We start from the raw sequence: 24271 nt of genomic DNA, 5'->3' as shown, positions 1-24271 counted from the left end.
GATGAATAGCTCAGTCTTGGCACGCGCACACACACACACCCTAGAAAGCAATATGCCATTTGAGCTCACATCTAGGGAACTGCAAAGGTGCTGATCTGCATGTGTGGTGTCAAGCAAGGCGACATTAACCTGGTCACAGATTTGTTTGGGCTGTCTTACCAATTCACACAGTCTTTGTCAAAACTGCACAAACAGATCTGGGACCAGGCTAAGGCACTGTCACCTAAGCCATCAGCTTTTGGAATCTCAATTGTATTTCTTTCATTCCTCACTTCTTCGTCTCCTCAAATGCAGTGGAGCAGAATATATGGCGTTCCTGCCCTGTGGGCTGTATTCACAAAGCAATTCAGAGAAGGACTGCTAATCAAGGATCAGGTTTCACCTCTTATTGTCATCTAAATGCTAAGGACCCTGGGACTAAACACCTCCCTCTGCAACTGGATCCTGGACTTCCTGACGGGACGCCCCCAGGTGGTAAAGGTAGGTAACAACACATCCGTCACGCTGATCCTCAACACAGGGGCCCCTTGGGTGCGTGCTCAATCCCCTCTACTCCCTGTTCACTCACGACTGCATGGACCGAGCACGACCCCATTCTCATCATCGGGGCTGTAGTGGAGCAGGTTGAGAGCTTCAAGTTCCTTGGTGTCTACATCACCAACAAACTCCTGGTCCAAACACACCAAGACAGTTGTGAAGAGGACACGATAAAGCCCTCTCAGGAGACTGAAAAGATTCGGCATGGGTCCTCAGATCCTCAAAAGGTTCTACAGCGGCACCATCGTGGTTGCATCACTGCCAGGTATGGTAACTGCTTGGCCTCTGACCGCAAGGCACTAAAGAGGGTAGTGCGTACAGCCTAGTACATCACTGGGGCCAAGCTTCCTGCCATCCAGGACCTCTATACCAGGCGGTGTTGGAGGAAGGCCCTAAAAATGGTCAAATACTCCAGCCACCCTAATCATAGACTGTTCTCTCTGCTACCACACGGAAAGCGGTACTGGAACGCCAAGTCTATGTCCAAAAGGCTTCTTAACAGCTTCTACCCCCAAGCCATAAGACTCCTGAACAACTAATCAAATGGCTACCCAGACCCCTCTTACTCTGCTGCTTCTCTCTGTTTATTATCTATGCATAGTCACTTTAACTCCTACATATTACATCAATATGCTCGACTAACCGGTGTCCCCGCACATTGACTCTGTACCGGTACCCCTTTTATATAGCCTCGCTATTGTTATTTTACTGCTGCCCATTAATTATTTGTTACTTTTATTTTCTATTTTTTTACTTATCTATTTTTTACCTTACACTTATTTTTCTTAAACTTCTTAAAGCATTGGCTGGTTAAGGTCTTGGTAAGAAACCATTTCACTGTAAGGTTGTATTCGGTGCATGTGACAGACGATTTGATTTGATTTGATTTTAAAAGGCTAAACTTGATCCTAGATCAGCCCTCCTACTCTGAGACTCTTTGTGAACGTGAGCCCCAATCTGAGCATTTCTGACACTGTGCTTCTGTGCAAAATATCAGATCAGTTACAATGCCTGGCAAAATGTTTTACACAACTCAGGAACCACAACAACACACTGTAATCGTCCCAAAATCCACACAGAAACTATGCAGAATATGTCAGAGAGGAATGTACCCACCCCTCTTCTGCCTGGGCCTCTCCCCTCACCCCCGCCCCCATCCCCTTGGCCCTCTGCATACCACTTGAGACTCCTGCTCCTAATATAGACCCAACCGGTTTGTGGGGATGGGCAGGGGGAGAGGAGCCTGCGTGTAGCAGGACCTAGCGGTTTGTTGTTGGGTGCGTAGTGCCCAACTCTTTCATGAAGAAAAGACACAAGGCAGGTAGGTCATGGAACAGTTGGCCGGATTTGTGTTTGAGAAGTGTGTGTAGGACTGAAACATGTAGGACTACCAAGAATAAAGCTGTGGTAAAAAAAAGTCTATTGGATTGTAAAAACAGTGTTTTTGGTTTAGAGCTTAGTTCACCTTGATCCTGAGTGTTTTTCCCTCGAAGGTTCATTCCCGGCAGATTTTAGAGCACTATTATCAAGGTGTTATGGAGTGATTCAGGTTGTTGGTGTATTTTTCTGTTGGTCTAGATCTCGTTTCAAGAGATGCGTGAACAATCGAAGAATGCAGGTAATTCAGGTAACCTTCAGTGTGTGTGTGTGTGTGTGTGTGTGTGTGTGTGTGTGTGTGTGTGTGTGTGTGTGTGTGTGTGTGTGTGTGTGTGTGTGTGTGTGTGTGTGTGTGTGTGTGTGTGTGCATGTACACTTGTGTGTCTGTTTCGTGGAATGAGCTGTATAGGGGATCTATAACTGTCTGTGTGTGTGTGTGTGTGTGTGTGTGTGTGTGTGTGTGTGTGTGTGCATGTACACTTGTGTGTCTGTTTCGTGGAATGAGCTGTATAGGGGATCTATAACTGTCTGTGTGTGTGTGTGTGTGTGTGTGTGTGTGTGTGTGTGTGTGTGTGTGTGTGTGTGTGTGTGTGCATGTACACTTGTGTGTCTGTTTCGTGGAATGAGCTGTATAGGGGATCTATAACTGTCTGTGTGTGTGTGTGTGTGTGTGTGTATAACCTTGTCCCCACTTCACCTCCCCATAACTTCAGAGGCCGATGCTGAGATGTACATGAAGTTCATGAAAAGTCATTGCTGCTATGAGACCATTCCAACCAGCTGTAAACTGGTCATATTTGACACAACACTACAAGTAAGAGTCCAATGTCCTGTAACTCACTTGTATGTTGAAACTGAACAATACAGAATAAGGGGGAGAAAGAAGAAGAAGGAAAAAGAGTCCAGGGTCATGTTCAGTAGGGCACATCGCAGCAAAACGTCTTACAACAGGTTACAGGAAACCAAGAATCGGTGTTCTTATTGGACAAATTCATGTAATGCCTCCCCGTTTTAGAACATATTCTTCCTGCTGAACTCAACCCAGATATTTAATCCCCCTCCACGTCCCAAGGGAAAGGTCATGGTCCCTTTTGTTATGACATTTCAAGTCCTCTTTCCTGTAACCACAGCTACAATTATAGCAGTTTTCCCTTTTCCCTGCAGCAATATTTTATGTGCGGCCCCCTCATTCCTGTTGTCCTAAAACATGTCCATGCCAATAGTGATAAGAGCTCTCTCTCTCTCTCTCTCTCTCTCTATTGTCCTCACAGGTATGCTGACTATAACAGATTTCATCAACATTCTCCATCATTACTACAGGTCCCCATTGGTGTGTATTTTAACCAAATGCAAGTCAATATCCCAGGCATAAGAATGTTTCACATTTCATGTCCAAATCATCCCCAATGTGTCTGAAATGGATTGTGTAGCTCAATAAACGTGCTTTAAGATGATTTGGACATGAAAAATGCTAATAACGGGGATATTGACCAGCATTGATTTTTTGACCAAAATTCTTAAATGTTAGCCTTTGGTGACAGTGACCAGGTAAACAAAACCAAAGCATGGATTGCTGTCTTGCCTTGTCCATAAAATGCTTAAAGGGTAAGGAAACCCTTTTGTAATTTGGGTGGACTATCCCTTTAAGCCTTGACCTGGACTAAAAAGCATGTTCAATGGAGACAAGATCGTGGTTGTGTGAATAACACAGACATCATTCATAATATAAGTTGTCCAATATGTTTCCCCCCTCCCACAGGTTCAAATGAATGAGCTGGAGAGGCATCAAATTGGAACTTGGCGAGGTGAATCATTCAAGTTTCAAAGCTAGAGAAGGCAAGTGATACAGTGTTCTATGTCTATGGTATTTACGTACATGTCTTCCTGTAACTTTCCCTTCCGATTATTTATCTTTGTCTGCAGATGTGTACCTGCAATACTCCAACCACTGTCTTCACAGTATCACTCCAGACGCCAGGTGAATCTACTCAGCTCTCAGTCAAACCAACTCCTGTCACCTAGCTTCGTCTGAGTTGTTACTTTTGCTGATAACTTTTTTAATGAGTGACAGACTAAGGAAATTGAGGCTGGGATTCAGTCAATTACAGGCATTGTTCAGGGTTGTGTTCAGTAGAGCACAATGTAGCAAAATATTTTTGCAACATGACCCAGGAGTGGATGTTGGTTGTGCTCTCCAGGGTTAGACACAGTGACTATTGGCCTACTCAGTCTCCCCTCCTCTCCTTTGCAGCCTCTTCGACGCCATCTATTCCCTACTGAGGTATAAGATCCACAGATTGCCGGTTATTGATCCCGTGTCTGGAAATGTCTTACACATTCTCACGCACAAGCGAATCCTCAAGTTTCTCCACAACACCAAATAGTGGTGTTGTGAACTGTGTGTGTTGCTTTTACATTCATTGTGTTCCTTTCTACACAGAACGAGACAGTCCCAAAACCCTGCTTCATGCAGAAGACGATCCAGGACGTTGGGATCGGGACATTCCGGAACATTGCCACGGTCCAGCAGACGGCCTCAGTCTACGATGCCCTGTCTCTGTTTGTAGAGAGGACGGTCTCCGCACTGCCCGTAGTAAATGAGCAAGGTGGGTTAACCTCATCTCTAGTTCAAAGTCGTACACTGACTCGTACAGTATGTGTGTCTGTCCTTATTTAGGTGCCCTTCAAAATAAAGTTTGACTTGTAAGATGTAGGTAGGCTGTGTATCTCACTGTCCTTTCTACACCAAAGCAAGGTGGTGGCTCTCTACTCCAGATTTGATGTGATTGTAAGTACCCCAAAACTGCCCTTTACAGTTTAATTCACCTGAAAACTATACAAAATCAAGTCCTTCGTGTCTTTGTTTGGTGCGTTGTGTACATTTGAATTGTTCTCGCCGCTCCTCTCCTCGTCTCTTCTTCTCGGAGACAGAATTTGGCCGCCTAGAAGACATACAACAACCTGAACATGTCCATGGAGGAGGCCATCCGACGGCGCTGCTGTTTCGTCGAGGGCGTGGCCAAGTGCCTCCCTGACGAGACCCCTGGAGACCGTCATCGATCGCATCATTAAGGCTGAGGTTAGTGTCCCACTCTGCTCTCCTCCCAGGGTTGTGTCCATAAGGCACCAAATGGAAGAAAACAGGCTGCAACAGGGAGGGACTACCTGAACGTGTCCAATTAGAAACACGTGTTATTTCTGCTCTCCTGAATATGATCCAGGTCATGTCCTCTGTCACAGTGGCCCTGCCTCTCCACTCCACCTATGAGTTTGTTTTAAAAAATACATCAAAATAATGGGTTATGCCATGCTGTAACATTTCACTCTATTAGCCCACACAATGAAATATAAATAGAGTTATGAAGGTTTGTGACATTAGGCCACTAGTATTTTTATGTATTTCAATGTATTAACTGTAGACTGTATAGGTTATAGCCCTCTGTTTCTTACTGCTCTGCTCTACTCTACTTAAATACCGGTACGCCCTTGTTGTGTAACCACGGCCAACCATTTCCCGCCACACACTCCCATCCTGCCCCATCCTCTCCCCATTCTGCACCAATTTTCTCCCCATTCTACCCCATCCTGCCCCAATCCACTATCCATCCTCTCCCCATACTGTCCTCATCCTGTCCCCATCCTCCCCCAATCGTGCCCTCCATCCTCTCTCCATCCTGTCCCCATCTTACCCCCCATCCTGCCCCATTGCTCTCTCCATCCTCTCCTCCCCCTTTCCACTCCTCATCCTGTTCCCATCCTTTCCCCTCAGGTCCATCGGCTGGTCCTGGTGGACAAAGAGGATGTGTGTAGGGGGATCATCTCTCTCTCCGACCTGCTCCAGGCCGTGGTGTTAACCCCGGCAGGTAATGACACCCTTTAGCCTCAAAACACCTGTGGGAGTCAGGACCTCTTGCCCTACCTCCATCTTCCACCGCCTCTAGCCCCACCTCCCCGGCCCAGGTAGGTACACTCTTTTTCTCTCCTCCCCCCAATCCCCCAGCTCACTGACTGGCTGTCAGACATGCTTCTTTGACCCCCCCCACAACAGCTGCTGCTATACATTGCCCCCTGTTTCTCTGAGCTTCAGCCACGTATCAACCCCGAAGCACCAACATGCAAGTGGGCACACACGCACATGCACACACACACACATGCACACACACACAAAGGGTGATGATGACCTCTGACCTATCGTTCCCTGCTTGCCTGATGCATGGGGCGCAGGATAAATCCAATGATGTTCAGAAGGAGTGGAATCTTGAGGATGCCAAGCCTTTGTGGTTGACATTCTATGGACTAGCTGTAGCTTAAAGTTACAGTATGGCACTAGAGGAATGTGATGATGTATCTGCATAAAGATGTGATGATATCCAATTTGACCTGCGTGCCAAATGGCACCCTATCCTATGTAGTGTAGTGTACTACTTTTGACCATTGTCCATAGGGCTCAGGTTGAAAAGTTTAAAAAAAATATCTTGGCTTGTGCAAGCCGGAACGGCTCATAGGAGCACGAGCCTATCTCCTGTTTCTGTAGCGTGAGGCAGCTTGATAGACAAGTACAGCCCCTGGATAGGACACTAGTGTGTCTTAGGTCAGTAGTGCACTATATATAGGTAATAGGGTGCCATTTGGGATGCAACCGTGTTGTACATTTGCATCTCTCAGATTGGTTTGTGTCTATGGCAAGGATCTGTAATGGAGCGTATTATCTACATTTATGCTGATATAATGCACACAACCTTTTGTTAATCATATGCTTTGGTTATAATTGTTCCAATCTTTGATCACATTGCATCTCCACTGTTGTTTTTTATTTTCCAGAGATTTCAAGCAAATCAAACTGAGATCACTAGAGAACAATGTGAAGTGGATGAAAAGGGAGACCGTTTTCAAAATGTCATCGTACTGCTGTGGAGAGAAACATAATCCGCAACAATCAACTGTATCAGTTGAGTTCAATAAAACACAATTGTCCTTAGTTGCATTTTATCAAATTGATGATGTAAGTTTGTGTTACTTTGTGTTGCGCTGAATTTGTGCTTTATTAAACATGTTCTAATCAATTTTACTTGTTTTTTTATAATGGACTTGCACAATGGATTTCACTGTTTTATGTAAGCTTTTCAGGGTAAGAAGTGGAGAAAGAAATATAAATTGTATTTTATGAAACAGTGGATAGCAGTATCCAATTTATCCAGCAGATGTCAGTAAATAGCTATTGTTTTCGCGAAACCAAGAGGGCAGTAAACAAGGAAGCACGTGACATGCTGAGCCAGTAAACTGTGTGTCCACTAGATAGCATAGCTACAAAGTAAAAAATGGCTGCATAGTAAGGATGAATGAAAAACACATTTTTCGTTTTGGTCTTAAATTAAGGTTAGGCATAAGATTACCAGGGTGGTTGGGGTTAAGTTTAAAATCACATTTGAAGAAGAGCGATAGAGGAAATGGGCGGGGTTTCTGACTTTGTGGCTGTGGTTACTAGTGACGAGCAGTAACATCGGGGTCCTACTTTTTTTTTTTGGTTAACAGTGACAGGCCTGCGTGGATCTATCCGCCTATCCATACCCCGTGATCACCAAAACAACATAACAAAGTGGGGGGGGAAAAATGGCGAGCGGAGAGGAGGCTAGACGCCCCTCGGTTTCTTCCTCTGCCGTCCTCGAGGACCTGTTCCCTGCCGGAGGATCAGAGCCAGTATGTGGGGACGAGAACCCTGAGCTTGTGCAACTGCGAGAGCGTCTCCAAGGCTGGCTATCGCAATATGAGCCGTTGCTGTTATGGGTGCAGAGGCTGCTTGTTTGGGAAAGGCCGCTCTACAGCATCTTTGTTGCGCTCACGCTGAACACCTTGTTCTGGTAATGCTAAAATCATTAGTAAGAATCACTCATGTCATCGGTGATGTTGCCCTGGAATGGGAAGATGCACTGTCGCGACTGTTTTAGCTTGGTGGTAGTAACGCCAGCTAGCTACTTGCTGTAGTGTCGCTAGATTGAATGACAGCGAGACATCGATAATCCCTCGGACGACAGCGACTCTAGCTCGCTGGCTAATTAGCTATTTAATGCTGTCAGTTGGTAGTTTGGCATGCCAAAATGTACCCTGCTAGTATCAATTAGATGAATAACGTTTAGCCAAATACCGTACATTAGCTACAAGTTAGCCATCTTTGAAATAGCAGTACCTAGTTGACAGCGGTCTAATCTAGCTACCTTGCTAACAAGACGTTTTGGAGCGTTCGGATAGAAATGTGTAAATGTAGAACAAACATGCCTCTCCGACATGTAGACCAAGGAATCATGATGGTTGTATTAATGGAATTTATATCTGCAACGTTTGACAACTGAACGTGGCCAAGTTGACAGTTCTGTTTCATGAATTGTCCTGACCCAGGACAGGGGGCTAGCTGACAGTCTATTCACTCCTGTGGCTAGCTAGCTACTTAACGTTAGCAAATAGCTAGGAACATTTTAAAATGGCATGGGTTGTTTTCATGTGTGTTTTACAGGCTTCTGTCTTCGACGTCCCTGCGTCCTCTCTTCCTCCTGAGTCTTTCCATTCTAGGGCTCATGCAGCTGGAGAGATGGAAGCATAAATTACCTCTTACAACCGGTAAGTAAGTTCATAGTAGGTGCATGCATGCATTACTCTTGCAACACCCACCCCTGACTCTGGGGTCAGTGTGAAGTCTGAAATGCTGGTACAGGTCACGCTTTGATAAGATGGTTGAATGTTGTGGATTTAGATGAGATTTTTTTACATGTCATTGTTCTGATGACTTTGATTCCCAGGGCTATTCTATGAAGTCTAAAATGTATTGTTGATGATGTTGGACTTAGATGGAAAAAATCTCTCCTGTCTACTCTCTCCGCTACAGTTCAGTATCCTGAGGCAAACCCACTGGAAAGGTACACCTCTTGACTCAGTTAAAGGTCCAATGCAGCTGTTTTTAATCTGTGTCAAATAATTTCTGGGTAACAATTAAGTACCTTAATGTGATTGTGTTAAATTTGAAATAGTACAAAAATAAACAAATGTCTTTTTAGCAAAGAGCAATTAATCAACAAAAATGTAGCTAGGACTGTCTGGGAGTGGTCTGAGTGGGGAGGGGAAATGTAACATTAGTTGTTGTTGGCAGAGAGGTTTGGAACTCTTTCTTATTGGTGTATTCATTCATTTACTGCATGGTGATGTCACCATTGAAGGCCAAAACTCCATCCCACCAAAAGAGGCAGAAATTTCAGGCAGTCTTTTCAAACGGCTCTTACACTAAAAGGGCATTATCATCATTTGCACAATTTCACAGTATCATTCCAACCTCATAGTGTGGAAATGTGTGTGTATATAAAACACAGGAAAATCACAATTTTTGACTGCACTGGGCCTTTAAACACATCCTACTCCACCCTGCTCCTATAACACCTTCAAGCACTTTACTGTTATAGTGACTCATGTGATTATTCAGGTGTTTTCCCTACTTGTTTGGTGCTCTGTACCTGTCAATAGCACCAGGGCACATATTTATAAAGTGTAGTAGAAAAGCTGATCTAGGATCAGGCTCACCCTATCTATTTTAAGCACTCCTACTCTGAGACGCTTGAAGCTTTTTAGGTCTGGCTTAGTACTGCTTGTGTTCATTTGTTCATCCCACGGTCTCTTTCTCTGACTGCAGAGAGGCCATGAGTGTGCAACCCCGGCTCCTCAGTATTCCAGAGCTCAGCCACCACCTGGTGGAGAGCTACCTCTACTGCTGCCTCTACGTCCAGGAGATGCTGCAGTACAAAAGGCAGAACCACGGAAAGGTGCGTTGGGTTTGATGGCGGCTCAGTGGGTTAGAGCTCATTGCCTCCAACATCGGGGTTGTGGGTTCGATTCCCACATTGGCCACATATACTGATTGTGTCATTTGGTATCTGTATGTTGAAGTGTATTAAAGCAACGGCTAAATTACCATATTGTTGTTTGAGTGCCTCTCATGGTTTATCAAAACATTAAATTGCTTGAGTTGCATATATTTTTTTGTATATCTGAAGGAGTTAAGGCTGGTGGGAGGAGCTGTAGGAGGAGGAGTTCATTAATGGCTGGAATGGAATTTATGGAACATAGTAAAACGTGATTTCCATATGTTATACCGTTGCATGAATCCCATTCCAGCCATTATAACGAGCCTCCCCCTATAGCTCCTCCCACCATCCTCTTCTGATCTGAAGAGGTATTTGCTGATGCTGAAGTAGTCGTCCCTCCCCTACACTAGTTTCAGCCAACTTGCAGGTTTAATGGCACTGCGTCTCTTTTCTCCCTCCAGTTCTGTGCTATGATGTGCTCTGGTTGTTCTGTGCTCGCCGTGGTGGGACACTACGTACCAGGAATCATGATATCCTATATCATCGGTGAGCTGCCTTGCGTTTTCAATCATTTTCCCTTGTTTTTCACAAAGGCAACCAACCAATCAGTATGCCAATGGGTGTGGTTCTCTAAGAAAAACAAGTGCTACTGCATAACAATTGCCAACCAATTGCCAACACCATTTATAGTGTTGCCATTCCCCAACCTAGAAATGTATTGTGATTTGGCCATTTGTGAAGCTCAGTATTCCAGGGTCGTAGCCAATAGTGCACACAGTAGCCAGACATTTGCAACGTTGTAGCGTTTGGAGTAAATGGTTTCCGTTGCAAAATGTGTCGCTACGGTGTTCACTAATGAATACGACCCTGAATATATCCCTTTCTCTGGTTTACACTGAAGATTGAGTGCATTCCAAATGGCACCCTATTCCCTATATAGTGCACTACTTTTGACCAGAACGCTATGGGCTCTGATCAAACGTAGTGCACTATGTAGGCAAAAGGGTGCCATTTCGGATGTTTCGCTTGTCATGGTGAGTCAAAAGCCATTGAAGTGCCACGTTAGGGTTGTTTTTTTTGTCCTGTGCCCAGCGCTGAGTGTGTTGGTGTGGCCTCTGGTGGTGTACCACGAGCTGATCCAGCGGATGTACACGGGCCTAGAGCCCATCCTGATGAAACTGGACTACAGTATGAAGGGAGACACGCAGCACCACAAGCACGATAAGAGGAGTGAGTTTACATTGTGTGTGTGCCCTCCGCCATTCATCACCAGGTCCCCTCTCTGGCTGTGAACACTGAACGCCAGGGTTGCCTGGTGTTAGATTCTAATTCCCAGAGTAAAACACTCAACAGACATGATGAAAGCTTAACCAAGTTTATTCTGCCCAGAGGTTTAATACAGCTGCATCCAGACAAAAACATGTTATTTAACCGTTCCTCATAGGTGGAGTCTCCTCCTACACATCTGTACAAACATAATTATTTACTGCTAGGCATGACACAAGTGCTACAGGCCATGAACTTTTATTTCTCCCTTAAGGTGACCTGACCTCAAACCCCCCCCCAATCACTAATCCATGGCTCTCCCCCCTTATCAATGCCTGCCACATGTAATTGATCCCTGCACTCAACACATTCCAAGCTTAGTTGCACACAATGTATACCTTCCTCCTATAACCCTTAACCTTCTGGTGTAGACCCTCTAAACCTCAGAACTCCATCAGTGACATGAATAAGTTTCCTATTCTCAGAACCCAACACTGGGAAACCGTTCTCCTCCCAGGTTTGTGCCACTAGTGTGGCAGCTGGAGCAAATGTATTTTCAGACATGTAAGGTTTTGGGGTTTCCACGGATCCTTAAAGGTCTTAAGTCTTAAATTGTGCTTTTAAAGGACTTTAAAAAATGCAACAGAGATGACTACAGTGTTTCCGTTATATTGTGCAGCTGCTTAATTTTTGCCACCGCGGGAAAAACAAACAATTGAACTTCAAATAATACTCTTTCAAGACCTATCCACAAGTTCACCTCGGTGAGTTGCGTCGTTGCCAGAGAGAGCAAGGTACCCTATGCCATTTGATAGGCAACACTAACTAGAGCTGGGACGATAAACCGAAAATTACAGACGCCCTCCTTGTACCGAAGCAATTTTGCTTATGTTTGTAATTTCGGTGACACAACAGTCCTGCTGATTTAAAAAAAACAAAAAACATTTTATATATATTTTATTTTTATTTGGGGGGGGTTCTAAAACCATTATTTGATTAACCTGCTTCCTGCAATGAAAGTATCTGTCCTGTCCCTGTTTCGCTGCTGGCTCTCACTCCCTCTCCCCTCTTTGCACACAAGGTGAAGGGAGAGATGTATTCTGATAAGTGCAAGCATACTGAAAGTTAAGCTACATTTCGAAATATAATTGCGTGAAAGACAGTAACTACTGTTACTGTTAAGAGTCTCAGCTTTATTTGAGGAACAATTATTTTGGAACTGTCAATATAAAGGAGGGGAAAAAACACTTTAAAAACGCAGTATGTAATTGAGATGATTCGCCAACGGAGCGGCGCGCACCATTTGCGATGAATGCATCAAGTAGGCTACCAATGAAACGTTTTTGTAGGACATTACAATTACTGTTCGATCAATTGCATGACTAAAGAAACAATATCATATTTAGATTTAGCAATCTAACTAATGTGTTTTGAGTTCCCACTTCCTCAGTTGGTAAATGATGTAGCATAGTCTATCACCAAGGCCGATATGCAAATATACAGGAACATTCACCTCTAAAGAGATAAAAAAAAACATATCTAATTATTCTGGATCCTATTTTGAAAAATTGCACATCAAAATATCCATCATGCACTCCATGAATATGTTAGATGAAATGGTGTACTTCTTTACTTGCCACTGGAAAGTCCATCTAGAGCCCTCCCACTTAGCTACCTTAGCTCAAACCATTTGATACCTGATTCATTTCACGAGAGAGTTATTTTCTTCACCTTTTTGGTTGTAGTCTGTTATAGCATAATACCTCCAGAAGAGCTACTGTGTGTCTAGACATTTGTCCCAGCCCCACTCTAACAAACCAGATTCCACAAAGCAACCCTTGTTAAACTGGGTGTGTTTGAACAGTGCTGGCTCAAAAGCCTGCACGCCCAGTGGCCTTTCTCTGGTTGACCATGTGTTTTATATAGTAACAGTGCTGTATATTTGACCTTTTGTACGGCATTTTTTGAATCATTATGGTATTGAGTATCAATATACTACGCTGGTGTTGAAATCGAAGCCAAAATTCTGTAGACTTAGTTAATGATTAGCCCATTGGGGTAGCGTAACAAATGCAGATGGGCAAACCCCATGCTTCAGCCATCTCGTCTAGCCAGTAGCCACTAAACTACTACATTCGTCAGGCCCATTGCTGAAAGAGCACACCTGCCTGATAATGAGCCACCTTTGAAAGAGACAGCCCTAAAAATACGACTGTTGCCAACATGGGCTCATTTCTGGAGAAGAATATTAGCTGGTGTGGCGCGCGCAGACCTCAATTTGTATTAAATTGTACGCCAAGTGACATTTTAAATGTCTTAAGTCTTAAATTAAACTTCTTGGATCCTGCAGTTACCCTTTAAACTGTGTGTGTGTGTGTGTGTGTGTTGCAGAGGTGAAGAAGGAGGTGGAGGAAGGGGATGAGCCCAGGGCTGAGACAGAGAGCGAGAGCGAGGAGGAGCTATCCTGCTTTGCCCCACTGGTAAGCACCACGCCGTCTGCCATCTTGCACAAGGATCATGTGTTGTTTGTATGGACATATTTACCTATACTTGTGAGGACCAGAACAAAAATTGGATCAACTGGGGACATTTTGTCAGCCCCCACAAGGGAGAAAGGCTATTTCTAGGGTGCTACGGTTAGAATTAGGGTTGGGGGGGCAATGTTCCCTCAAATGTTGTCACTGAGCAAATTTCAGGTCTGCTGAGTGCAAACTTGAATGTTGTGAAAATTCTGTGCAACTTCCAGTGCGCATTTACTGTGAACACTGAGGCTGTACCCGCTTTAAGTTCGTTTTTTTTAACAGTGGCCAAGTACACTACTATGGCTATTCTAGCATAATATAGTCTTACCAGAGTGGCCTACCACCGAAAACAATGGAGAAAATGCATCCCATAACATTTTAACATGGAAATAGCTGTTCTAGCATTCAACCTACATTAGCAGCCTACATTCCATGAGACTTATCAAATCCTTTTGCTGATTCAATGGTTTGGCTGATTCAAAATTAGACAAGTGTTGCATCCCAATAATCTTTCCTTTTCCCCTAGCAATATACACATGTTCACTTCCCCTTATGGATTTGAAAGGAAATGAACGTTAATGGAAACTCCCTCTAGCCCATGCCTATAAATCTAATGCTTTTAAATGTCTGTAATAGAACAAGCGCACACTTCAGGAGGAATGAGAGATTATTTGTACTCAACCAAGATATTCCTCTCAATGAAAGGCAAAATATTTGTTTTAGTTTTTTACAGAATGTGGTTTAATTCATGTTTGATTGTTGACATTTCCTCACAATTGAGAGGATAAGAAAATATTATAGCTTGACTTTGTAATAACCTGATTGGGCACTAGAATGGGTTCTGTTGAGAGCTTTTCACTAAAGAACAATGGTGATGTCATTGGTCAGGTGGATGCAAAGACCACCGCCCTGGCAATGGCCATCACCGACTCGGAGCTGTCTGACGAGGAAGCATCCATTTTGGAGAGTGGGGGGTTTTCCGTATCCAGAGCTACCACCCCACAGCTCACAGACGTCTGTGAAGGTAGGTACCCAAGCACAGCAGGCCCTTCCTCCAAAGTATCTGTCCTGTGCAACTTGGATTCAAAAGGAATGGTGTGTGTTCATTAGTGCAAACCGAAGCAAAAATGTTTTGCCCCATTTAAAACAAATGCTCACCTAGCGTGTTGTTATTGTCGGTCAATCAAAGCCGCACCACAGTCAGAGGTTCCATGTGTATAGTAAGTGAAGTGGGAGATTTCTATTCAATACTAAATGGAATTGGGCTACAATGATCAATGACCAACTGGTAGGCTGTTGTTTCATATGAATGGAGTTGTTGTACACAAGGATTCCTCAATAAGCCTTTCTACTTTAGCTAGTTAGCTGGCTAATTTAGCTGGCTACTGTAGCTAGTTTCTTTACAAAGATTAGATGCGGTCAAGACGGACACTAGCAGATGGTATGATAGATAACCTATGGCAGCAACAAGTGTGTCTAACTAGCTTGTGTCGGTTTGCCAACTTTCTCTCTCTCTCTCCCTCCTCCATGCCCCACACACACTGTCACACACACCGGCCCCTGCTCCCCTATCGCCCCTCCCCCTATCGCCCCTCCCCCACCCGTCCAAGCAGAGCGCAGTGCACCAGCTCTCAAGTTACACAAGCAGGTCTCCATTGAAGTTTAAAAAAGAATACTCTTTAAAACATGTATTTAGACTATCTGAAAAAGATATATTATTCTAATTGTGAAGCCATTTCAAATGCCCGTCCCTAGCATATAACCTGATGTTAGACATACAGTTGAAGTCGGAAGTTTACATACACTTAGGTTGGAGTCATTAAAACTCGTTTTCCACCTCTCCACAAATTTATTGTTAACAAACTATAGTTTTGGCAAGTCTGTTAGGACATCTACTTTGTGCATGACACAAGTAATTTTTCCAACAATTGTTTACAGACAGATTATTTCACTGTATCACAATTCCAGTGGGTCAGAAGTTTACATTCACTAAATTGACTGTGCCTTTAAACAGCTTGGATTATGTCATGGCTTTAGAAGCTTCTGATAGGCTAATTGACATAATTTGAGTCAATTGGAGGTGGTGTACCTGTGGATGTATTTCAAGGCTTACCTTCAAACTCAGTGCCTCTAAGCACGGGGATTTGCAGCATCATGTTGTGGGGGTGCGTTGCTGCAGGAGGGACTGGTGCCCTTCACAAAATAGATGGCTTCATGAGGATGGAAAATTATGTGGATATATTGAAGCAACATGTCAATACCTCAGTCAGGAAGTTAAAGCTTGGTCGCAAATGGGTCTTCCAAATGGGCAATGACCCCAAGCATACTTCCAAAGTTGTGGCAAAATGGCCTAAGGACAACAAAGTCAAGGTATTGGAGTGGCCATCGCAAAGCCCTGACCTCAATCCTATAGAACATTTGTGGGTAGGACTGAAAAAGCATGTGTGAGCAAGGATGCATACAAACCTGACTCAGTTACACCAGCTCTGTCAGGAGGAATGGGCCAAAATTCACCCAATTTATTGTGGGAAGCTTGTGGAAGGCTGAAGGCTACCCAGAACATTTGACCCAAGTTAAACAATTTAAAGGCAATTCTACCAAATACTAATTGAATGTAAATCATTGTCTCTACTATTTTTCTGACGTTTCACATTCTTAACATGCAGTGGTGATAGTAATTGACCTAAAACAGGGATTTTTTTACTAGGATTAAATGTCAGGAATTGTGAAAAACTGAGTTTAAATGTACTTGGCTAAGGTGTATGTTAACTTCAGACTTCATCTGTATGCTGTTGACTCCTTCCTCATTCAATATATATCAGAATGACATTTTCACTGCATATTAAACGGCTACTCAGCGACATGGCGTTACCACAAGCAGGATATTGTAGGTATTCACTCGCAAAAAATATCTTGCCATGTGCAGGCGAGCTTCAAGCTGCTGCAATGTGACAGCTGCTGGACCAAAACGGCAGAGAAGTTAAGCCTTGCGATTCACATTCTTAGAAGTCAACCCAATATTGCGATTTACTTCATGCATTGCTGACTACCTTTAACCCCATCCTCCCTCTCTCTCTCTCCTTTGACTGTTTAGACCTGGACCAGCAGAGTGTGCACAGTGACCCAGAGGAGGCCTTCCTAAGGGACCTACCTGAATTCCCCTCGATTGACGAGTTCCCCATCGAGCACAGCCTCCTCCACTTCCCATTGCGTGGCCCCGGTCAGGGCCAAGGGGACGGGGCCGCGGCTGGGGGAAGAGAGCCCTCGGAGGGGGAGCCAATGAGCCCCGCCAGCCTCCTCATCCAGCACCTGGCCTCCCCGCTCCACTTTGTCAACACACACTTCAACGGACATGGACGGCCGCCAGGTGGGGACCAGGGACCACCGCTGGGTGCTGGGAGAGCGGAGGTGGTGGTGCATGGGGGGAAAGGGGAATCCCAGGCCCCAAGGCCATCACTGGAAGCCCTGAGTGAGGAGATCGTGAACACGGCAATCTCCACCGTGGTACAGAACACACTGTCGGCCCTGCTACGCTCCACCGAGGCAAGTAAGGGCCCATCCATCGCAGATTTCCTGCCCACCGACATGCCCCCCAGCGCCCTGGAAAGCCCCCCCGCCCCTGTCGCCGAGACAGAGGAGGCAGAAAAGGACCAGGATGTGGTCGCTGCAGAGTCTGAGAGGAGTGCCGAGGAGATGCCGGACGACATGTTTGTACCGACCGAGGACGAGGACTTTGAGCTTCTGGACCAAAGTGAACTGGAGCAGATGGACGAGGGTCTGCTGGGTCTTCTCAGTCCTGATGGACAGGGGGTAGTGGGAGTGGCCTCTCCCGCAGACACACACCCATCTACGACGCACCAACCGGAATCCTTCTAGCGTCCTCATCACCGCTCATACCCTACTGTTTTGTTTTACGTAGATATACATTATACAGATATATATGTACACTTATCAAAGTGTCTGTGGTTAGTGGCAGTTGGTTAGTGCTTGAGATCACTGTGGTTAATTCTGCCTCCACACGATCACTGTGGTTGAGTCCAAATAGCACTCTATTCCCTTTATAGTGCCCTACTTTTTACCAGGGCCCATAGGACTCTGGTCAAAAGTTGTGCACTATAGCTTGAATAGGGTACCATTTGGGATTAAACTTGTTTCTTGAGGCTTGGGCTTGATGGTACCTGTGTTTGACAGGCTTTTATTGCTTTTAACCAAGGGAACAAGCCATCTGAGATTTGGGAGCTACTAGTAATATGTTTGGGTGGCAGGAGAAGGGTTTGGTGGAACCTCGTCCCAGATTTGTTTCTGCTCTATCTTGTAATGCCAAATGGAGTTGGGTACATTACAGCACAATCTGCAATGGGTCCAGATCCACAGCCACCCTTCTTGAAGGAAATTATTAACAGATTATATGTAGATGGATTATTTGAGAGAAAGAAAAGGTTTTTGTTTTGATTACATTAATATATATGATAAATTATTTTTATTTAATGGTCAGTTTAATGGAAATCTATTGTCGTCATATGGGAATTTGAAAGTAATAAAGATTCTCTATGGTCAGTAACCCAAGTTGATTCTACAATCTGCATTGGATTTAGATCATTAGTGAATGTAGGCAGAAATACATACATTTGGGAGTTTCATTGAAGGTAGTTTATTAACCAGCAACCCCTCAAGTAAGTTCAGCACTCAATTGTGAAATCTCCCAAACAAAACTTAGTACTGTAGTTATTAGCCATACACAAAGGAGTTATGTCATCTATTTTAACTGTCTATTAAAATGACATTTAGGGTGTATTGGACATTGTAGGCACAAATGCGTATGTTTGGGAGTTTTATTGAAGGCAATTTAATGACCAGCAAAGCCCCTCAAGTAAGTTCCACACTCAGAGAAATTGTGAAATCTCAAAACAATAATTTACAATAGATCTTTGAATTTTAGTGTGTAATTTTTTTAATCCCCAAACCAGGTGATGGTAAAAAAGAAATCTTTACCCATACAAAACTTACTTACTGTGGTATGCTGACAACCTTTTCAATTGCTCATTGTCAACATCTCAAAGGTCTGTATTTTGTTAGTTGTATTCTGTAATGGTTGAAAACGAATGCAAGTGCTACTTCACCACCACCAATTGCTTAATATATGTACAACTTGCAAATGTTCTGGGTTCTTAATACTCTTGGAAATCCCAGACCTAGGGCAAAACATTTGTAACACTGTGGGAGGCAACCAGTCTGTCTAGAGACTAGGTACTTAACATCTGAAGAAGGTTCATAATGCAGGTTTTGTCATGGCAATCCCACATACAACTGCCATTCGCTATGACAAATGATTGAAAGTAATAGGAATACATGCATTGCATTATCTGTCAAAACGGTACGTTACCTAGGTCCTATGTAACAATGATGGGAATTCTTCATTTCATAAATTGGTTACTAGTGGGAATTCAGCTCAACCAACTTAACTAGGACAGCTTTATTGCGAGTGTGCCTATCTGATCTGAATCTCAGGAGTGGGATGTACTTTAGTTTACGCAATGGAAGATACCGTTGCACATAGAAACTAATATGTAGATGCAAATTAATGTGAGGTAGAAAATGGCATCCACCAATGTCTAGTCTAAAGTTCCCCAACCCAAGTTGTCCCTGTGCACTGTATTGTAATATAGACCAACCTTTTTCCTGGCCAATGCCTTCCAAGCACTTCTGTAAAAGGTTTCCCTCAAAATGAGAGCAATTTAACATTGCATGTGAAAACCAAGCATTAAAAATGCAACTTGGAGGGAGCAAGATCGTGGACTTGTAGCAAGCATGCAATTTGTATGTTGCAGCTTAAATAGAATTTCTAGAACACTAAATTGCCAATGATTTCATTTAAAAGGTCATTTGTTTTACTATAATCCCACTGTAACCAACTATGAAAAGACATTAACAAATGTGTTATAGAAATGTTTGCTTATGCTTTTACTGCTTCTTGATCTATAAAGGCACTTAACAAGAAATGTACTATTGTAAAGAAATGTATCTTGTCTCCTGTTTTTCAGAAACTACTCATCAATTTGATATTTTACATCTACAAAATAACACAAACAAGTTTTGAGAATGATAAGATTTATTGCAATTGCAAGAGGTTAAACACTGACAGTAGCTCTTTGTGCAATGAAAGAGAATAAAAGAACGAACTGAAACAAGGGATGGAATGCAGTTGAAATTGATTTAAATCCCTTTTATTCATCTAACCCATATCCTCCTCTCCCTCCTCTTCAAACTCGCCCTCCTCCTCGGCGGTGGCATCCTGGTACTGCTGGTACTCAGACACCAGGTCGTTCATGTTGCTCTCGGCCTCGGTGAACTCCATCTCGTCCATGCCCTCTCCAGTGTACCAGTGCAGGAAGGCCTTGCGGCGGAACATGGCTGTGAACTGCTCAGAGATGCGCTTAAACAGCTCCTGGATGGCTGTGCTGTTCCCAATGAAGGTAGCGGCCATCTTGAGTCCGCGGGGTGGGATGTCGCAGACTGCGGTCTTGACATTGTTGGGGATCCATTCGACGAAGTAGCTGCTGTTCTTGTTCTGCACGTTCAGCATCTGCTCGTCCACCTCCTTCATGGACATGCGGCCACGGAAGATGGCGGCCACGGTGAGGTAACGGCCATGGCGGGGGTCGCAAGCGGCCATCATGTTCTTGGCATCGAACATCTGCTGGGTGAGTTCGGGCACCGTCAGCGCTCTGTACTGCTGGCTTCCCCTGCTGGTTAGGGGGGCAAAGCCTGGCATGAAGAAATGCAGGCGGGGGAATGGGACCATGTTGACAGCTAGCTTACGTAGGTCGGCGTTGAGCTGGCCGGGGAAGCGCAGGCAGGTGGTGACACCACTCATGGTGGCTGACACCAGGTGGTTGAGGTCCCCGTAAGTGGGAGTCGTCAGCTTCAGGGTGCGAAAGCAGATGTCGTACAAGGCCTCGTTGTCAATGCAATAAGTCTCATCAGTGTTCTCCACGAGCTGATGCACAGACAGGGTAGCATTGTAGGGCTCCACCACGGTGTCTGACACTTTGGGAGAGGGCACCACACTGAAGGTGTTCATGATGCGGTCAGGGTACTCCTCCCGGATCTTGCTAATCAACAGGGTACCCATGCCAGAGCCCGTGCCGCCTCCAAGGGAGTGGGTGAGCTGGAAACCCTGAAGACAGTCACAGCTCTCAGCTTCCTTTCTCACCACATCCAGGACAGAGTCTACCAGCTCTGCTCCCTCAGTGTAATGGCCCTTTGCCCAGTTGTTACCTGCACCACTCTGTCCTTTAAACAACAAAAAGTAACGCAATGAGATGTAGGCTAGGCATATTACTATGGTAATGTGAAATGAATTTGCAATTTCAAAGCATTTGCTCACCAAAGACAAAGTTGTCCGGTCTGAATATTTGGCCAAATGGTCCCGAGCGGACAGAGTCCATCGTGCCAGGCTCCAGATCAACTAGAATGGCACGAGGAACATACTTGCCACCTGAAATAAATCAACATACACATTATGGGTCAGTAGCTAATTTGTGACAGATTTCCATGCAAATATTGTAAAATCTGCATTAAGAAAATATGCGAGTTTACCCACCAGTGGTACATTTTCACCAAACTGACTTGTTGCGGATAAAAATCAGTGTGATAACAGAGCACAAAAACGTTTACTTTTTCACTTAAGTTTTCATATACAAAAAAAAAGTTCCATGTGTTTCCATCACATTTTCAACTCTACCGGTCATTTAGTCAAACTGTTGCATTAAATAGCAAATGTTCTCCTACTCTGGTCTTTGTACATGCTCTCTAGCCAACAGCTTGCAGATACAGTGTGGGTAGGCTAGTCTACATGATGAGATTTATGGATAAGAGTGAGAATATTTGTATTTGTCAAACAGCAGTCAAGCATCAAGTCACCAGAATTAGACCCTCTTTATTGGAAAGGAGCATCAAGATCTCATCTGTAGCCTAAAACGGCATTGTTTCTCTGAGTCGGAGACCACACACCATGTTGCGTGACTCCAAGTTTACTTCGATATTATGGTTATCTTAAATCTGGAAATCTGGTTAACCTTTTTGGGATAGGGGGCAGCATTTTCACTTTTGGATGAATACCGTGCCCAGAGTGAACTGCCTCCTACTGTTCCAGATCCTAATATATGCTTATTAGTAGTAGTATTGGATAGAAAACGCTCTGAAGTTTCTAAAATGTTTTGAATGATGTCTGTGAGTATAACAGAACTCATATGGCAGGTGAAAACCTGAAAAAAATCCAACCAGGAAATGGGACATCTGAGGTTTGTAGTTTTTCAAAGCGTGGCCTACCGAATACACATTGAGATATGGATAAAGTTGCACTTCCTACGGCTTCCACTATTTTAAGTACCGCTTCGTACGGTCTGACAAAGTTCTAGCAGTGTCTGAATTTTTGGGTCTTTATCGTGTAGTGTGTGGCTGGTGTTATGAGCCGATCCTGGTGACTGACCAACAGGAACACGGTTGGCACTGAGTATGCACACAATAATACAATTATTGTGAATAATTAGATTAATATAAATAGTTCAATTTAAACATTCAGCCTACATGCTGTGCAAGAACAATTTCCCTCATCTTTTTTTTTTACATGAAAGGTCTGAAATCAGGCCCATTTTATTCTGAGTTCAGATTATTCTGAGTTTGGACATAAGGTTTATGTGAAAACTATTTCTAAGATGCATACTTTGTTTTTCTGAACTCACTTCACTGGCGCATATACAGAGGCTTGAGCTGCTGGCACATGCCCAGATCAAAATATAAAATAAACTGCTGCAGTTGATTGCAAGCCAATTGCAGAATGTGACTACAGAACAGAAGCATTAACTACAATCTGGACAGGTTGATATCAATATTTGAATTGGTTAACATCACACAGTGTGACAGTGTTAGTTAGTTAAAGAGAACACAGCATAATTGTTTGAATACTTGATACTACTACCTGCGTAAATACACTTTAAAATCACTTCAACTAGCAACTTAATGTTTTATATTTAATCAAAATGTCACAATTTAGCTAGCTACCTATGTACATAAGAGGATCATTTCCAGTTAGTTACCTGTTGCCTCATTGTAGTACACATTGATTCTCTCAAGCTGCAGATCGCTATCTCCATGGTAAGTGCCAGTTGGGTCTATTCCATGCTCATCACTGATAACCTCCCAAAACTGCAAAAGTATGATGGAGTGGTTAGTGGCACGTCAGCGGGTAAAAGTTACTCATAGCATTATAGCTAGCAAGCTAAATTTAGGCAGCCATCGACAATTGAACGAATTTACTCTTCATATCAACCACACATTAAAGAATAACCAAATCTAGCGTTAGCTTGCTAACTAACAAATCGCAAATACTTTAGTTTGGACTTAACTTATGAGCAGGCTAGCGACACAAAGCTAGCTCACGAACGCTAACTTTAGTTACTTTGAAAAATGCAACTGCGTTTGCATACATTTAAATTAAAAAAGTGCCCTTACCTTGGCACCGATCTGATTTCCACATTGACCGGCCTGTAGATGAACAATCTCCCTCATGTTAAAATCGAGTCGACGTGTAAATGAATAAAGATCACTTGTAAACACCTGACAATAACTGTAATGTTTACTGCGCGCCTTTTTTCTAAGCGTTTAAAGTCGAGCGAGCCGTTGAAAGAGAGGGAAAAGAAATCTTCAGCGCGCGTGAGGAGTTTGTCTTTGCATGCATTCCATTGGCTAAATCAATATTACGTCATCATACAAGGCAACACATGCTTGGGTTTGTGTGTATGTAAAATATATATATATATATATATATATATATATATATATAAAATGTCCTTATAACCCTAGCACAGGCAAAGACAGGCGGCCGCCAGCCAGTCAACGATTTAAAAAAAAAAAATTTTTTTACATGCAGCCAGTTGATAGCGGTGGATGGATAGATATATACAATATGTTGTATTTAAAATATATGTTTATTACATGCAGTGTTTACCTATGGACCATGATATAAATAGAATTGCATAATGTAGCCTACACACAACATATGTGTGAAGCCATTCCTTTTTGGACCCAATGTGAAACCGCTGCTTCACCAGAAAACTCAGCCAAACCTGTTGTTGGGCCCTTGTGCAGGGCACTGCTCTGGTGCTGACACTTTGCTGCCTATAGCCTCTTGTGTGCTTTGATGTTTGGGGGTTGGGAATTAAAGAAAAGATAGCCCACTGAGCCTCTGTCAGAGTACACATCCTATAACATATCCTTTATTGCTGATGCTATATATTGGCCATTGAGAGGCTTTGAAGCCACCGGTCAGCCATATTGGCACTCCCCAGTAGACACAGTCTTCCATAGAAATGAATTTTACAGTATTTAAATTAAATGTTAAGGACAAAATTACTTTTAACCGCCTAGTATTTTTTGTTGATGTGGTGGGGACAGTAACATTAGGGGGAAAATGCTGTCATTTTTTGTTATGTTTAGCACACATATCATTTAAAAGTATGCATTAAGGTGCCTAATATAATAATAGTAAAAAACAAATGCAGTCATTTATAAATGCATTTATATAGCTTCCAAATATTTTTTTATATTGGAGGAGTAGCAAGATGGCTGTGCGATGGCTTCAATACAGCACACAGTCAGTGATCCAGGTTTTATACACACCGTTGCTGTAACCCATGGACACTTGTCAGACAGACAGACTGCCGC

The 24271-nt window shown here is 43.5% G+C and overlaps 3 protein-coding genes across 4 annotated transcripts; 2 read left to right on the top strand and 1 right to left on the bottom strand.

Annotated features, from left to right (window-relative positions):
* Positions 1-1750: 1750 nt before the first annotated feature.
* Positions 1751-6977, top strand: prkag3a (protein kinase, AMP-activated, gamma 3a non-catalytic subunit). Its single transcript, XM_042324125.1, is given in 11 exon segments — positions 1751-1858; positions 2116-2155; positions 2628-2728; positions 3186-3244; positions 3674-3719; positions 3838-3892; positions 4166-4281; positions 4284-4520; positions 4666-4993; positions 5684-5874; positions 6736-6977. Coding segments are annotated over 6 exon segments (546 nt in total). The 5' UTR covers positions 1751-1858; positions 2116-2155; positions 2628-2728; positions 3186-3187; the 3' UTR covers positions 4701-4993; positions 5684-5874; positions 6736-6977.
* A 252-nt stretch (positions 6978-7229) lies between these two features.
* Positions 7230-19734, top strand: retreg2 (reticulophagy regulator family member 2). Of its 2 annotated transcripts, XM_024426192.2 has the most exons (9): positions 7230-7772; positions 8423-8526; positions 8792-8822; positions 9587-9716; positions 10220-10304; positions 10851-10988; positions 13416-13504; positions 14435-14570; positions 16641-19734. In XM_024426192.2, exons 1-9 carry the CDS (start codon positions 7525-7527, stop codon positions 17420-17422), a joined length of 1743 nt encoding a protein of 580 aa, XP_024281960.1. In that variant the 5' UTR covers positions 7230-7524; the 3' UTR covers positions 17423-19734. The 2 variants fall into 2 exon arrangements, with proteins under 2 accessions (XP_024281960.1, XP_024281961.1); XM_024426193.2 differs by lacking the exon at positions 7230-7772 and having other exon boundaries at positions 8754-8822.
* LOC112254002 (tubulin beta-4B chain-like) lies at positions 19638-23246 on the bottom strand. Its single transcript, XM_024426195.2, has 4 exons — positions 23060-23246; positions 22645-22753; positions 20934-21044; positions 19638-20839 (listed from the first exon to the last, which is right to left on the bottom strand). The coding sequence occupies exons 1-4, from the start codon at positions 23114-23116 to the stop codon at positions 19779-19781; spliced, it is 1338 nt and encodes a 445-aa protein (XP_024281963.1). The 5' UTR covers positions 23117-23246; the 3' UTR covers positions 19638-19778.
* Between the last annotated feature and the right edge of the window lie 1025 nt (positions 23247-24271).

The sequence above is a fragment of the Oncorhynchus tshawytscha genome, linkage group LG07 (assembly GCF_018296145.1).
Source record: "Oncorhynchus tshawytscha isolate Ot180627B linkage group LG07, Otsh_v2.0, whole genome shotgun sequence".
Classification (NCBI taxonomy): Eukaryota; Metazoa; Chordata; class Actinopteri; order Salmoniformes; family Salmonidae; genus Oncorhynchus; species Oncorhynchus tshawytscha.
The sequence above is the reverse complement of the archived record's forward strand: the minus strand, read 5'-3'. Positions and strand labels throughout refer to the sequence as shown.